The 13,272-nt window shown below is 44.5% G+C and overlaps 1 protein-coding gene across 8 annotated transcripts in view; it reads left to right on the top strand.

Moving 5' to 3' along the window:
* MICAL3 (microtubule associated monooxygenase, calponin and LIM domain containing 3) overlaps nt 1-13,272 on the top strand; it is a 255,799-nt gene that overhangs the window by 231,176 nt on the left and 11,351 nt on the right. For 6 of the 8 annotated variants that reach the window (XM_043517551.1, XM_043517556.1, XM_043517571.1 and 3 more), the window contains one exon: nt 12,882-12,947. The exons of the other annotated variants lie outside the window; for them this stretch is intronic. In XM_043517551.1, the coding sequence (XP_043373486.1) occupies nt 12,882-12,947 (66 nt within the window). The remainder of the gene's footprint in view (nt 1-12,881; nt 12,948-13,272) is intronic. 8 annotated transcript variants of the gene reach the window in all.

Below are 13,272 nucleotides of genomic sequence, written 5' to 3' on the forward strand. Positions count from 1 at the left end.
AAGCTGCCCTATCCATAAAATGCTGACCGACTGAAATAATCAGAAGTACAAAAATTATTTCTCAAATTGAACTGTAAATCTCTAAACCCTCTTGAATAATTAAGGCCCATTATGAATTTGTGTTTGTATTCTTTGATACCAGGAGAGTTGCATTATAGTAGGTCATTACAGATTCCACAGCAACTTTCAGAAGAATTGCAATGCTAACCTGGACGTCCTGGTTGAATTCCAATTTGTGTAATTACATGTATTGCCCTATATTGCCTCTGTACTTTTATTTAGATGGCGTATTCCTCACTTCCTATTCTAAAATGTTATATATTGGCACTGTTAAACAGATGCTACATTTCATGCTAGAGATGACTGCATGTCAGTGCTGGGCAGCCAGTCTTACGTGTATATTATATTACATCTCAAAAACAGTGTTAAAAGAACATGATTAAGGTTGCAAAGTCAAGCACTTATAAGTTAAGAAATGCCAGAATGAAGATTATCCAGGCAACCTTAATTTGTTCCCTGTGCATATGCATTATGATACAGTCATTAATTTACATGATCTCATGTGCTTTTGCCCCCAGGATCCCTGCCTCATTCAGTGCATGATGGATGGTGCTCCCTTAAAGAGCAGCTATTCAATATTTTACTGTTTCCTCAGTGTTCAGTGTGTGGCCCCCGGCCTTATTTACTGCACATCATTCAAACCCTGCTCTGAAGACATTTCCTCATGGGCTTTCTCTGTGCCACACATCACTATAGTGTCTGAGTGTCTTCAGAAACACTAGTGAATTCATATTCACTGCACTGCTATGAGAGTAGGTATTGTTATCTCCATTTTACAGATAGGAAGCTGAGGCACAGAGGAATTAAAGTCAAAAGTTTCCACTAATTTTGGGTGCCCAATATGATATACCTAGGATTTGATTTTTTTTTTCAGAATGCTTCACATCATATAGCACTTCATATGTTCAAACCACGGCTCTCATTAATGTCAGCTGGAGCTGGGAGTGCTCAGCGCTTCTGCAAATCAGACCACAGAGTCTCAAGTTGGGTACCCAGAAAATGAGGAAGCTAACAATAGTGACCATCTGTAAAAAGTTTGGTTTATCTGACTTGCCCAGCATCAAATGGAACTCTGTGACAGAAGCAAGTACAGAATCCAGTTCTCCAGGGCTGCATTCACCTCCTTAACCATGAGACCAAACTTTTTTTTCTTGCAATCCTCTGCCTCATTCACTACACACCTTCCAACTCCTGCAACAAATGAGTCAGGTCCCTATTAGACAAAGTCTCCTTTACAATATATCCTGGTTCATCCTCAGAGCAGTTCTATCCTGGGTACTATACAAATATGAGATCATGTAATTAAAAAAAAGATTCTTGTAACGATCAGCCAGCAGGGAAGCATCGAAAAACCCTGACTAATATTTGTTTAATTCTGCATATCCTGTTTAAAGCATGCTGCACCAGAACCTTGATTTTTTTTAAATTCAATTCAAGTTGACTGTGTCCCTTTAAAGACCTGCAAAGTTAGTCTTACGGGGCCTGGCTCAAACCAGTTGAAATTGGGATGGTCCCTTGTCATGTACTTGGCAGCCATAAGCCTCCAAGAGGAGTGAAGGACTTCAGAGGCATGAAAGAAAGATGCTACCTCCCATGATTTTTTTACTGGTCTGAGTACAAAGGATTTTTTACTGGTCTAAGTCAGGTGTGGTTTTGGTTTCATCTCATACTTCAATATTTGCCAGAAGCTGGGAATGGGCGACAGAGGATAGATCACTTGATGATTACCTGTTCTGTTCATTCCCTCTGAGGCACCTGGTTTTGGCTGCTGTCAGAAGACAGGATACTGGGCTAGATGGACCTTTGGTCTGACCCAGTATGGCCGTTCCTATGTTCTTACTCTGGCTGCTAAAAGGAAGTTTTTGTGGGTGGCATAAGAAGTTTAAAAATATCACTCACTTCCTCTTTCCTGAATTGGTTAGGCCAACTCATCACAGCAATGTACAAGACCCTGAGAGTTAGCCTCAGACATGGCTCTTCTGACCAGAACTGCTGTGTGCTGACTGTCAACCCACTATGGTTAGCCAGCAATGTGCAAATCTAATGCCTTGTTCTAGGCAGCACCTCCTAGAGAACATGATCCCACTTGGCCTGCAGTGCGTCCGTTGGAAGTCAGTGGGAATTGTAGGTGCTCATCATTTCTCATCCCGTAGGGCTCATGCAGAGGAGACTTACTGAGGCTATGGTGGGATTTAACTTAGGAATCCTGCTGCCACCTTCAGCTTTTCCGCTGTACTTTCTTCCTTCCTGCCTGGTCACACCTGGTGCATCTGTAACCCACACACCCTCTGGGTGTGGTGTCTGTCCCATCTAGTGGCACTGAGACCACATAGAGAGAGAGATTGAGTCTGCTCTACAGCCTTAGCTAATAGCCAGTTGGCTTTTAGCTCACGCAGTAGAGGCTCATGCACTAAGCTTCAGAGATCCCTGGTTCGATCCTGCCTGCCGATGACTGAGGTCTGTCGGCGTTACACTTCCTTTGCGTTTATGAAACAGTATCTCACAGCAGAGAAAAGAGGAAACCAATCTGGGGTGTTGTCCTTCCAACAGTGGAACCTGCTACAGTTAACTATGGTTAAGTTGTTAAACAGAGAGAGAGAGAGAGAGAGAGAGAGAGAGAGAGAAATAGTGGTCTAGGGACTCGCGGAGTTTTTAGATGAGTTGAGCTACAAAAAAATCCTCAAGAACTCTTGAGTCATGTGTAATAGAGAGGAAAATGTATTCTGATAACTCTAAAATTGTTCCATCTTCTATAAGAGGTTTAAGAGCAGAGGTGTTCTTAGTCCAACTCCCAGTTTTGACATCTAAGGTATTTCGTTGATATTAGTAACAGAGAACAGTTGGATGCAGATTCTCCTACCCCTGAAAGAAAGATTTGGTGAGGGTAATTCCTCCAATGCAGTTTTGTACCTGCCAAGGTGAGAGTCAGTTGATGCATATATCTTATTACAGAGCCACCAGTATGCAGACAAATTTAGAGCATTGATTTTTCCGATTCAGTCTAGCCAGGCTCAGTAGTGACCGAAGGTCATTGCCATCTGCTGGCTGTTTGATGGGATATGTGGAATAAAATTGAGGATTCTCAGTCCAGTTCCCAGCACATAGCACACAGACTGCTGCCGCAGTTAACACCCTTATTGGTGGTGTCAATGGAGAGACAAAGGAATGGTCATGGAAACTGAATTCCTCTCTCATCCCTAGCTTCCTGTAGATCAGGATTGAGCCACATTAGCAGAACAATCTGGGGAGGGTTGCATTGCAGCTACCCACACTGTACCCATGCTGTGGACAGAGGAGTTGGGTCTCCAGACCTGCCAGTCCAGAGCTTTAACCAGCATAAAATTAACATACAATTTAAAAAAATGTTTTAAAGAACAATTTTTTTTACATTCCTCAACCTAGTGTACTGGTCCTTTTGGCCTTAGTGACACGGGCCAGGAGAAATAGTTTTAACACCTTTCTAGCAAGGATTGTGTTTTAGTATAACTAGCTAAAGAGATGGTCTTTTCCCTCGCTAAGATAGGTAAGACCTAGCTGTTTCAAACACTATTAAGAAAGCCCCATTATCTGTGATGAGGAGAGGTGAAAGGTCCTGGGAGAAGCAGCAAGACTGAAATGGAGGTGAGGTGCAAGGAGAAGTGACAAGGGCAGGGCAGGATAGATGGGGACCAAGGCTTCATCACTATTTTGTAAACTGCTTATTTTGTATGGTTAGGCTTTATCTGTGCTTGCCCGGAACTCAGTCCCTGCGCAAGCAGAAACCCATCAAGTCAGAGCCTTAAATAAATAACCCCATATTTTAAAAATTGAGCTTTTGTGGAATTTAAAAGTGAAATATGATGGTAAGTGGGCCGTCTAAAAGAATGATCTTGCTAAAGAGAGATGTTTTTCTATTTGTCACATAAAATTGTTTCTGATTCTCTTCTTATAAAAACAGCTACAGGGCTTTTCTTAAAGGGATCCACCAGAAGGGCTAGTTAATGTGGATGACATGGAAATGTGTTTGGAATCCATGGTCATCTGAGAAAAGCTCAATTTTCTCGCTCCATGAACTAGCATAGATTTAACTTGTTTAACTAAACAATCCCTATTTAAAGATAACATGGTGAAATCTATGTGCAACCACTCACTCCACTGCCGGAATCACTAAAAATGGGGAGTCCCAACAGATAGGAGTAGAGCGGAGATGATGTTCTGTAAAGCATAGGAAGGGGTAGTAGAGTGGTCTACAGTGCAGTAAAATGAGCTGTTTGGGGTTGTATGGTACAATAATAGAGCACAGTATCATCCAGTGATATGCACAATACGATACCATGATGATAGGTGCCTTATAAATGTTGCAGTAATAATTCACTGCAGTACAATATGCTATGCAGCTCAGTGCAATACAAGACAGTCATTCAGTTCACTGCAATACTCTGTAGCTTTGCCCAAAAGCCTGTAACTGTGTGATGCAGTGGCAACATCTTGTTTATATGTTACAAATAAAGTCTGGAACACTTTCCAAGTCATTCATTATGACTGGGAACAGAGAATGTTCTACTGGAGGAAGAAGCAGTAGTATAAGCGATAAAGCCAGAGTAGGGCCTGGTCTACACTGGGGGGCAGGATCGATCTAAGATACGCAACTTCAGCTACGAGAATAGCGTAGCTGAAGTAGACTCATCTTAGATCGACTTAGAATCACTTACTTCGCGTCCTCGCAGCACGGGATCGATGGCTGTCGCTCCCCCGTCGACTCCGCTTCCGCCTCTTGCCCTGGTGGAGTTCCGGAATCGACAGCAGAGTGATCGGGGATCGATTTATCGTGTCTACACTAGTCGTGATAAATCGATCCCCAATAGCTCGATCACTACCCGCCGATCTGGTGAGTAGTGTAGATGTGGCCTAGTAGATCACTCCAGGAAGGGGACTCTGTGAGAAGAAGAGATGCTTCCGGTTGAAGATAGTAGCACATGGAAAAGAAAAGAGGCTAGAAAGAAGGGGATTATGATGCAGATGCAGTGGGATTAGGTCGCAGGGCTTTTGGCAAAGAATTTGGACACTAGAGAAGTATTGTGAGGTCTGGCATGGAGGTGTTTCTGGTGATGAGGAGGAGTAGGGGGTCATTGGGAAAAATAAGAAGTCTGTTATGAGGTGGTTACTGCAAAAAGTTGCAAGGGTGAGACATTGGTGGTTCTGGCAAGAGACAGGAATTGGGAAAAGCAGTAAAGCTAAACTGTAAGTAGGCAAGGTGGCTGTGGAACCAGGGTGCAGGGGGGTCTGGCATGTGGAATGCAGGGAGAGACCTGGGATAAATGACCAAGCCAGGGCCTGGGTTGGCAGAGGGAAAGGGTGTTTATAAGGAGGAGTAAGGCAGGGAATACAGCTAGCACCAGCAGTGGAGCAGGTATTGGGAGAAGAGGAGGAGGGTTTTATAAATCTCACAGATCACAGTGCAGAGAAAACAGCACATATTATCCTTCATGGCAGGAGCAGTGTGTGCACCATACGACCCCTGGGATTAGTGTGTGCACTAAACAAACACTTTCACCAGTGCTCTACTAGCAGGTGAACGCCAGTGTTTTCACAACACTGCCAAGTTGATGTTTTTGAGAAAATATTAAAAGCTCCAGAAAATAAATAAATATATATATATAAAATAACATGTCATGGTTGTTGTCTACTCTAGAGCATCAAATTAGGGACTATCCAAAGCACAAGACCTGCTAGTAATGGGGGACTTGAACTACCTAGCCATCTGTTGGAAACACCACATTTCCAATGAGTTCTTAGAGTGTTTGGGGAATGTATTGTATTTATTTCAGAAAGTGGAGGAAGTAACCAGGGGGACAGCTATTTGAGATTTGATTCTGACCAACAGGGAGAAATTGGTAGCAAATCTGAAGGTAGAAGGTAATTTGGGTGAAAGTGATCATGAAATGACAGATTTCATGATTCTAAGGAAAGGAAGGAGTGAGACCAGCAGAATAAGGACAATGGACTTAAAAAAAAACTGTGACAAACTCCAGAGAAATGGTAGTTTAAGGTTCCACGGGAAAAAAATCTAAGGGAAATAGTTAAGTGGAGCAGGCAGCTTTTTAAGGCGACGGTATTAAAAGTACAACTTCAAACTATCCCAGTGTGAAGGAAAGATAGGAAGCATTATAAATAAGAGGCCAATATGGCTCCATCAGGAGCTTTTTAATGACCTGAAAATCAAAAAGGAATCCTACAAAAAGTAGAACCATGGATGAATTGCTAAGGAGGAGTACAAAAGAATAGCACAAGCGTGTAGGAACAAAATGGGAAAGGCTAAGGTACAAGATGAGGTACACCTAATAAGGAACATAAAAGACAATAAGAAGAGGTTATTGAAATACATTAGGAGCAGTAGAAAGATGAAGGAAAGTGTAGGTCCTCTCTTTAAGGGCAAAGGAGAGCTAATATCTGATGACAGCAAGAAGGCTGAGATGTTTAATGTCTGTTTTACCTCAGTCTTCACTAAAAAGGTTAATGGTGACCAGATACTCAACACAATTAATATGAACAACAAAGAGGAAGGAACACAAGCTAATACAGGGGGAAAACAGGTTAAAGAATATTTAGATAAATTAGATCTATTCAAGTTGGCAGGATCTGATAAAATTCATCCTGTGGTACTTAAGGAACTAGTTGAAGCAATTTTGGAACCATTAGCAATTTTCTTTGAATGGAGGAATGGAGAAGGGTATACATGCTACCTATCTTTAAAAAGGGAACAAAGAGGACTCGGGGAGTTGTACACCAGTCAGCATAACTTCAATACCTGGAAAGATACTGGAATAAATTATTAAACAATCCATTTGTAAGCACCTAGAGGATAATACGGTTATAAGGAATAGGCAGTATGGATTTGTCAATTCTGAGTCTGGTACTATTCAATATTTACATTAAGGACTTGGTTAATGGAGTGGAGAGTATGTTTATCGAACTTGAAGATGACACCAAACTAGGAGTGGTTGCAAGCACTTTGGGGGGCAGGATTATAATTCAAAATGATTGTGACAAATTGGAGAATTGGTCAGAAATCAACAAGGTGAAATTTAATAAAGACAAGTGCAAAGTACTTAGCATAGGAAGGGAAAATGAAGTGCACAACCACAAAATGGGGAATAACTGGGTAGGTGATAGTACTGCTGAAAAGGATCTGGGCGTTATACTAGATCACAAATTAAACATGAATCAACAATGTAATACAGTTGCAAAAAGACTGATATCGTTCTGGGGTGTAAAACATGAGTGTTGTATGTAAGACACGAAAGGTAATTGTCCTGCTTTACTCGGCACTGGTGAGCCTCACCTGAAGTACTGTGTCCAATTCTGGGTGCCACACTTTAGGAAAGATGTGGACAAATTGGAGAGATTCCAGAGGAGAGCAACAAAAATGATAAAAGGTTTATTAAACCTGATCTAAGAGGCAAGGTTAAAAAAATTGGCCATGTTTAATCTTGAGAAAAGAAGACTGAAGGATGATCTGCTAAGAGCAGGGGTCAACAACCTATGGCCAGGACTGGCTCTACCATTTTTGCTGCCCCAAGCAGTGCGCCGAATTGCCGCCACCGTGAGCAGCTGAAGAGATAGACGCTACCGCCAAATTGCCGCTGCGAGTGGCTGAAGAGATAGAAGCTGCCGCCAAATTGCCGCCGCTGCAAGCGGTTGAAGATGGAAGCTGCCACTGATTTGCCGCTGCGTGCGGCTGAAGATTCATAGATACTAAGGTCAAAAGGGACCATTATGATCATCTAGTCCAACCTCCTGCACAACGCAGGCCACAGAATCTCACCCACTCGCTCCTGTGAAAAAACCTCTCACCTATGTCTGAGCTATTGAAGTCCTCAAATCGTGGTTTAAAGACTTCAAGGAGCAGAGAATCCTCCAGCAAGTGACCCATGCCCCATGCTACAGAGGAAGGCGAAAAACCTCCAGGGCCTCTTCCAATCTGCCCTAGAGGAAAATTCCTTCCCGACCCCAAGTATGGCGATCAGCTGAACCCTGAGCATATGGGCAAGATTCACTAGCCAGATACCCAGGAAAGAATATTCTGTAGTAACTCAGGTCTGACCCCATCTAACATCCCATCACAGACCATTGGGCCTATTTACCATGAATATTTAAAGATCAATTAATTACCAAAATCATGTTATCCCATCATACCATCTCCTCCATAAAGATAGAGGCTGCCACAGAATTGCCGCCGCCGCCGCAGCAATGTCCTCACGGCACACAGACTGCTGCCCCTTGCAGATTGCCACCCCAAGCACCTGCTTGAAACGCTGGTGCCTGGAGCTGGCCCTGCCTATGGCACGTGTGCCGATTTTTAATGGCATACTGCTGCCTGCCAGGTCCCAGCAGCCGGCCCTGCTCAGCCCGCTGCCAAACCCCGGCCGGCAGCTGGCTGAGGGGGGCCAGCAGCCGGGACCCCAGCAGGCAGCAGCATGCCATTAAAAATCTGGCCTGCCTCGGCCGGCTCTTCTCCGCCCCCTTGCGGGGGCAGGGTGAAGAAGCGTGGTCCAGCCGACTGCTGCTGCAGGGCAGGCAAACTCCTTCCTCCCCCACCTCTTCCCCCAGCATTCTGGTTTTCTGCCCCTCCTCCTCTCCCTCCCTGATCAGCTGATAGCCCTTACCAGGGAGGGAGAGAAGGAGAAGTGGAGCCTCTTGCTGCTCCAGGGAAGAGGCGGAGAAGAGGTGGAGATGGGGCTTTGGGGAAGAGGGGTGGAATGAGGGTATATCCCTTCCATCCTCCTGCCATGAACCGCTCTGGGCAGGGGGCTGGGAGCACCCCCACAACCCTAGTCCACACACCCACGCTCTGCCCTGACCCCTGCATCCCCCGCACACCCCAGCTTCCTGTCCCCTGCACCTCCCCACGACCTGAGCTCTGACTCCAGCACCCCCCGCACATACCCAGCACCCCCCACACCTCATGGCCTGACTTCTACATCCCTCTCACAAACCCCCAGCCCCCTGCCCTGACTCTTGAACCCCCCACATTCCCACCCCCACCCTGAGCACCAAGCGGGAGCTCTTGCACACACACCCCACATTCCCACCTGCACCCCTCGCACCAAATGGGAGCTGCCCAGGTAAGCACTCCACACCCAAACCTCCTGCCCCAACCCTGAGCCCCCTCCCACATTCTAGCTCCTGGCCAGTCCCTACACCCCAACCCCCAGCCTGCTCCTTCACCCCCAATCCTGTGCTCAGCGCACTCCCACCCTCAGCTCAGTGCAGAGAGAGAGGAAGAGAATGGGCTAGAACCAGGGAGAAGGTAGGCACCCACTCTGTGTGGGCAGGGCCGGGACCCCAGACCAGCAGCGGGCGGAGCGGGGCCGGCAGCTGGGACCGTGGCTGGCAGGAGCCGGCGGACAGAACCCCAGACCAGCAGCAGGCTGAGCTGCTCAGCCCGCTGCCAGTCTGGGGTCCTGGCCGCCGGCCCCGCTCAGCCTGCTGCCGGCCGAGCTGAAGGGAACCCCAGGCTGAGCAGGCCAGCAGCGTGAGATCAGCATTTTAATTTAATTTTAATTTAATTTGAAGCTTCTTAAACATTTTGAAAACCTTGTTTACTTTACATACCACAATAGTTTAGTTATATAATATACAGACTTATAGAGAGAGACCTTCTAAAAAATGTTAAAATGTATTACTGGCACGCGAAACCTTAAATTAAAGTGAATAAATGAATTCTTGGCACACCGCTTCTGAAAGGTTGTTGACCCCTATGATAAGAGTCTTCAAATGTGTTAAGGGCTGTTATAAAGAGGACAGTGATTAGTTGCTCTCCATGTCCACTGAAGTTCGGACAAGAAGCAGTGGGCTTAATCTGCAACAAGGGAGACTTAGGTTAGATATAGGCTTCCAACGGAGGTTGTGGAATCCCCGTCTTTGGAGGTTTTTCCCACCTGTCAGGGATGGTCTAGGTTTACTTGCTCCTGCCTTAGCGCAAGAGGCTGGACTTGATGACTTCTTGAGGTCTCTTCCAGCCCTACATTTTTATGATTCTATATTAAAACAATAGTACCTGTCTGGAGACCAATAACCTGGGTTCTGTGATAGCCATGACTTCAGATCATGGCATGTGTTGGAGTGTAACAGCTGATGTGATTTAAAAAAAGGTAAGTTTTAAACTCGGAAAGGATTGCACTTTCCTCTGTCCCTTGCTATTTGGGGTGTTCAGCATATAAAGCTATGCGTATTTCATTTTTTAAAAAGTATTGCTGGTCACCTTCTAAAAACAAAGATTTTGGTTGTACAGAAGTTAGGAGATTGAGTTAAATTTCCCAGAACAACCTTATCTCTGCTCTGGTATATATGATCACATAACTTGTATGCACTGACATGACATGCTACATGCTTTTATATGACAGAATAGAAAATAATGCAATTAAACATAACTCTACAGTGCATAATTCATGTTATGTACATTGTCTTACTGGCAGACCAGTATTAATAGTCATGTAATGGGCAAGAGTTATAGTTGTTACAGGGACCCGAAGCCTTCATAACTTGATTGTTCGCACATTTTGCTTGGGGAGAGGTTGAGGGGATTATAGGTATTTGCAAATAAGAGGTTAGGAGCAAGAAAAAAAGTTCAACCAGAACTGCAAGAAGAGCTTCCATGCTGTTGTTACAGAATAGTAGCAGCAATATAGTCTTCACTGTTGGATATGTTCTGAAGCGTTATGCAGCAGACTAGGGTTTATACCTACTCCTGGTACCTCACTCATTGGTGTTCCAGTATTAACTGCATTTACTAGCCTACAGCCCTGCTTCCATGGACTACCAGTCAGACCACATAACGTGCTGGGCCTGCTCAATTCTTGTATGACAAATAAGAGTCTGTGTGGTCTGCAACTGCTATTTCTAGAACTACTTTTTGTTGATCTTAAAATGATTGTATATTCAAATGTAAGTGTCACGTAATCTTTCCAGCATCTGCAAATTTGAATATTTGTAGCAGCACAGTTTGGTGCAGGTTTCTGAAAGTTCTGCTTGGACACTCTGCTCAGTGCTGTTAGACACACAAAAAAGTCTTTGTCCCCAAGGAGCTCACAGTCTAAAAGACAGATTAGCCAAGAAAACACTTGGAATATTTTTATAGCAAGAGATGGAAATGGTGATAATGATATATTGATGTGGGTTATAGTTCATGTTCCTCACAGAAGAAGTGTTATACCCCCACAGACTCGCTCCCCCCCTTGGTAACAGAAATCTGTCACAGAAGCAGGGTTTCAGTGAAGAGATGCAATGTTCAGATGGTGTACACTCAGCACACTACCTTTTACATACATTTCCAGAGTTTTATTTCCATGCTAAATTTTCTATTAAAAAGGCAAATCAGGAATTCCTCAGCCACCAAGTGTGAAATATTTCAACAAAGCTGGGGCTGAGTTTTCAGACCACCACCACCAACAAAAATCTGAAAAATATCTCAAAAGCTTGAAAACTTTGATTCTCCCAGGAAAAACATTTCCGGGCTCAGATCAAGTCTAAAATAAATGAATTTATTTTAAAAAAAGTTCTACATGAACTGAAAAGAGGGTTTATGAATGGAAGTGACATGAGGCACGAGCTGTAACTATCATATTCCCAACTGTGGAACCGCTCCTAATGTTCTCCCTTCCTACTCCCCCTGCAAAAGATTCGTCCTGTCTGAGAGAGCCGTGCTGCTCAAGCACAGGGTTTTGCAAGCTGATGTGTTCCCCTGCCACTCCAGTGTGTCCTGTGTGTGCTGTGCTAGTTCTGTGATGGTCCCTTCTAACTCCTCTCCCTGTTCACCGATATTGTAGATCTCTATAGTGAGAGCTGCCTCGCTGTCATATATACTGAGTTGTTTTGAATTCTGTGAGTTATGAATTCTCCTCGTCATATAATTGATGTTGAGTTACTGCCTTCCCTGACCGGGCATCCTTCCTTTTTAACTATGCAGGTGTCTTAAGCCTCCAGCTTTGATATTCAGGCACTTCTTGGTGCATCTGTTCTCCTGAGATACTGTTAGAAAAGTTGTTAATTATTGGTGGACATGTTGTTTCTTTAAAAGTGGGTTCCTTTTTTATATTGTGTCCCCCTCTCCCCCCGGGGATGACATCTAGCTCAGAGGTCTCAACCTTTTTCTTTCCGAGTCTTTTCCCTCTCCCCCTGTGCCACCTCCAACATGCTATAAAACTTCACAGCCCACCTGTGTCCACAATAACTGGTTTCTGTGTATAAAAGGCATGGCCAGTGTTAGGGGTTAGCAAGCAGAGCAATTGCCTGGGGCCACAGGGGCCCCCATGAAGCTAACATTGCTCTGGCTTCAACCTCGGGTGGCAGGGCTCAGGGCCCCAAGTTTCAGACCCATACAGGCAACGGAGACCTTTTAGACCTTATTTTAAATGCTGACATTTATCAGCCGGAGATAATTATTCACCTGTCCTCACCTACTGTCCTGGTATCTCATACACTCAACATGGTGTTAGAGTAAAGCCTCTGCAACTGAAAACCCACAATGAACAGGAAAAACTCAAGAGTAATCTTCCTCCCAGTAACTGTACAGCTCAGTAACCGCTTCTCCCACTGCCTCAGTCTGCTCCTGTCTGTTATCGTGCTGACGAGGGACCGTACTCCTCCTTAGACTGTTTCCCTCGTTTCTGCTTCTCCATTTCTTGTATTTTTTCTTTTCTTTTTCTTCTTGTTGTTTCCTTTCTTTCTCACTCTTATGCTTTTTGTCCTCTGCTTGTCTTCTATTTCACCCCTTTTCCCCCTCTTCCTCTCCTCCTCCTCTTTCTCCTCTCCTCCCTCTTCCTCATTTGGTCTTATTGAAGTTGAGCCCAATGCCGGGACACCACGTCGTAGACCTCTCTCCTTCTGCCCTTGCTGTGCCCATGAAGGTAATGTAACCTCACGCAACCTCTATCCCCTCCACCCCAGCTGGATTTTCATAGCAGCACTAGTCAGCTGGTGACAAAAAAAAAAATATCTATATATCCAAATCCTGTCCTGTCTCCTTCCCTCAGTCTCAGTAGCAACCTCTGTAACAAGCTTGTATGAGTGTGCAATTTTTAAAGGTACAGTATCCCTTTTTCTGTTTTTAACTGGGGAAGGGGTAGTCTCAAGGTCCTGGGACATTGATTTGCAGTGGCAGCAGCAGCAGTTTCATACTCTAAAGCTCCTGTTTTCATTTGGTGTATTTTATTTCTCTATTCTTCGTCACAG

Source organism: Dermochelys coriacea, chromosome 1, assembly GCF_009764565.3.
Source record: "Dermochelys coriacea isolate rDerCor1 chromosome 1, rDerCor1.pri.v4, whole genome shotgun sequence".
NCBI lineage: Eukaryota > Metazoa > Chordata > Testudines > Dermochelyidae > Dermochelys > Dermochelys coriacea.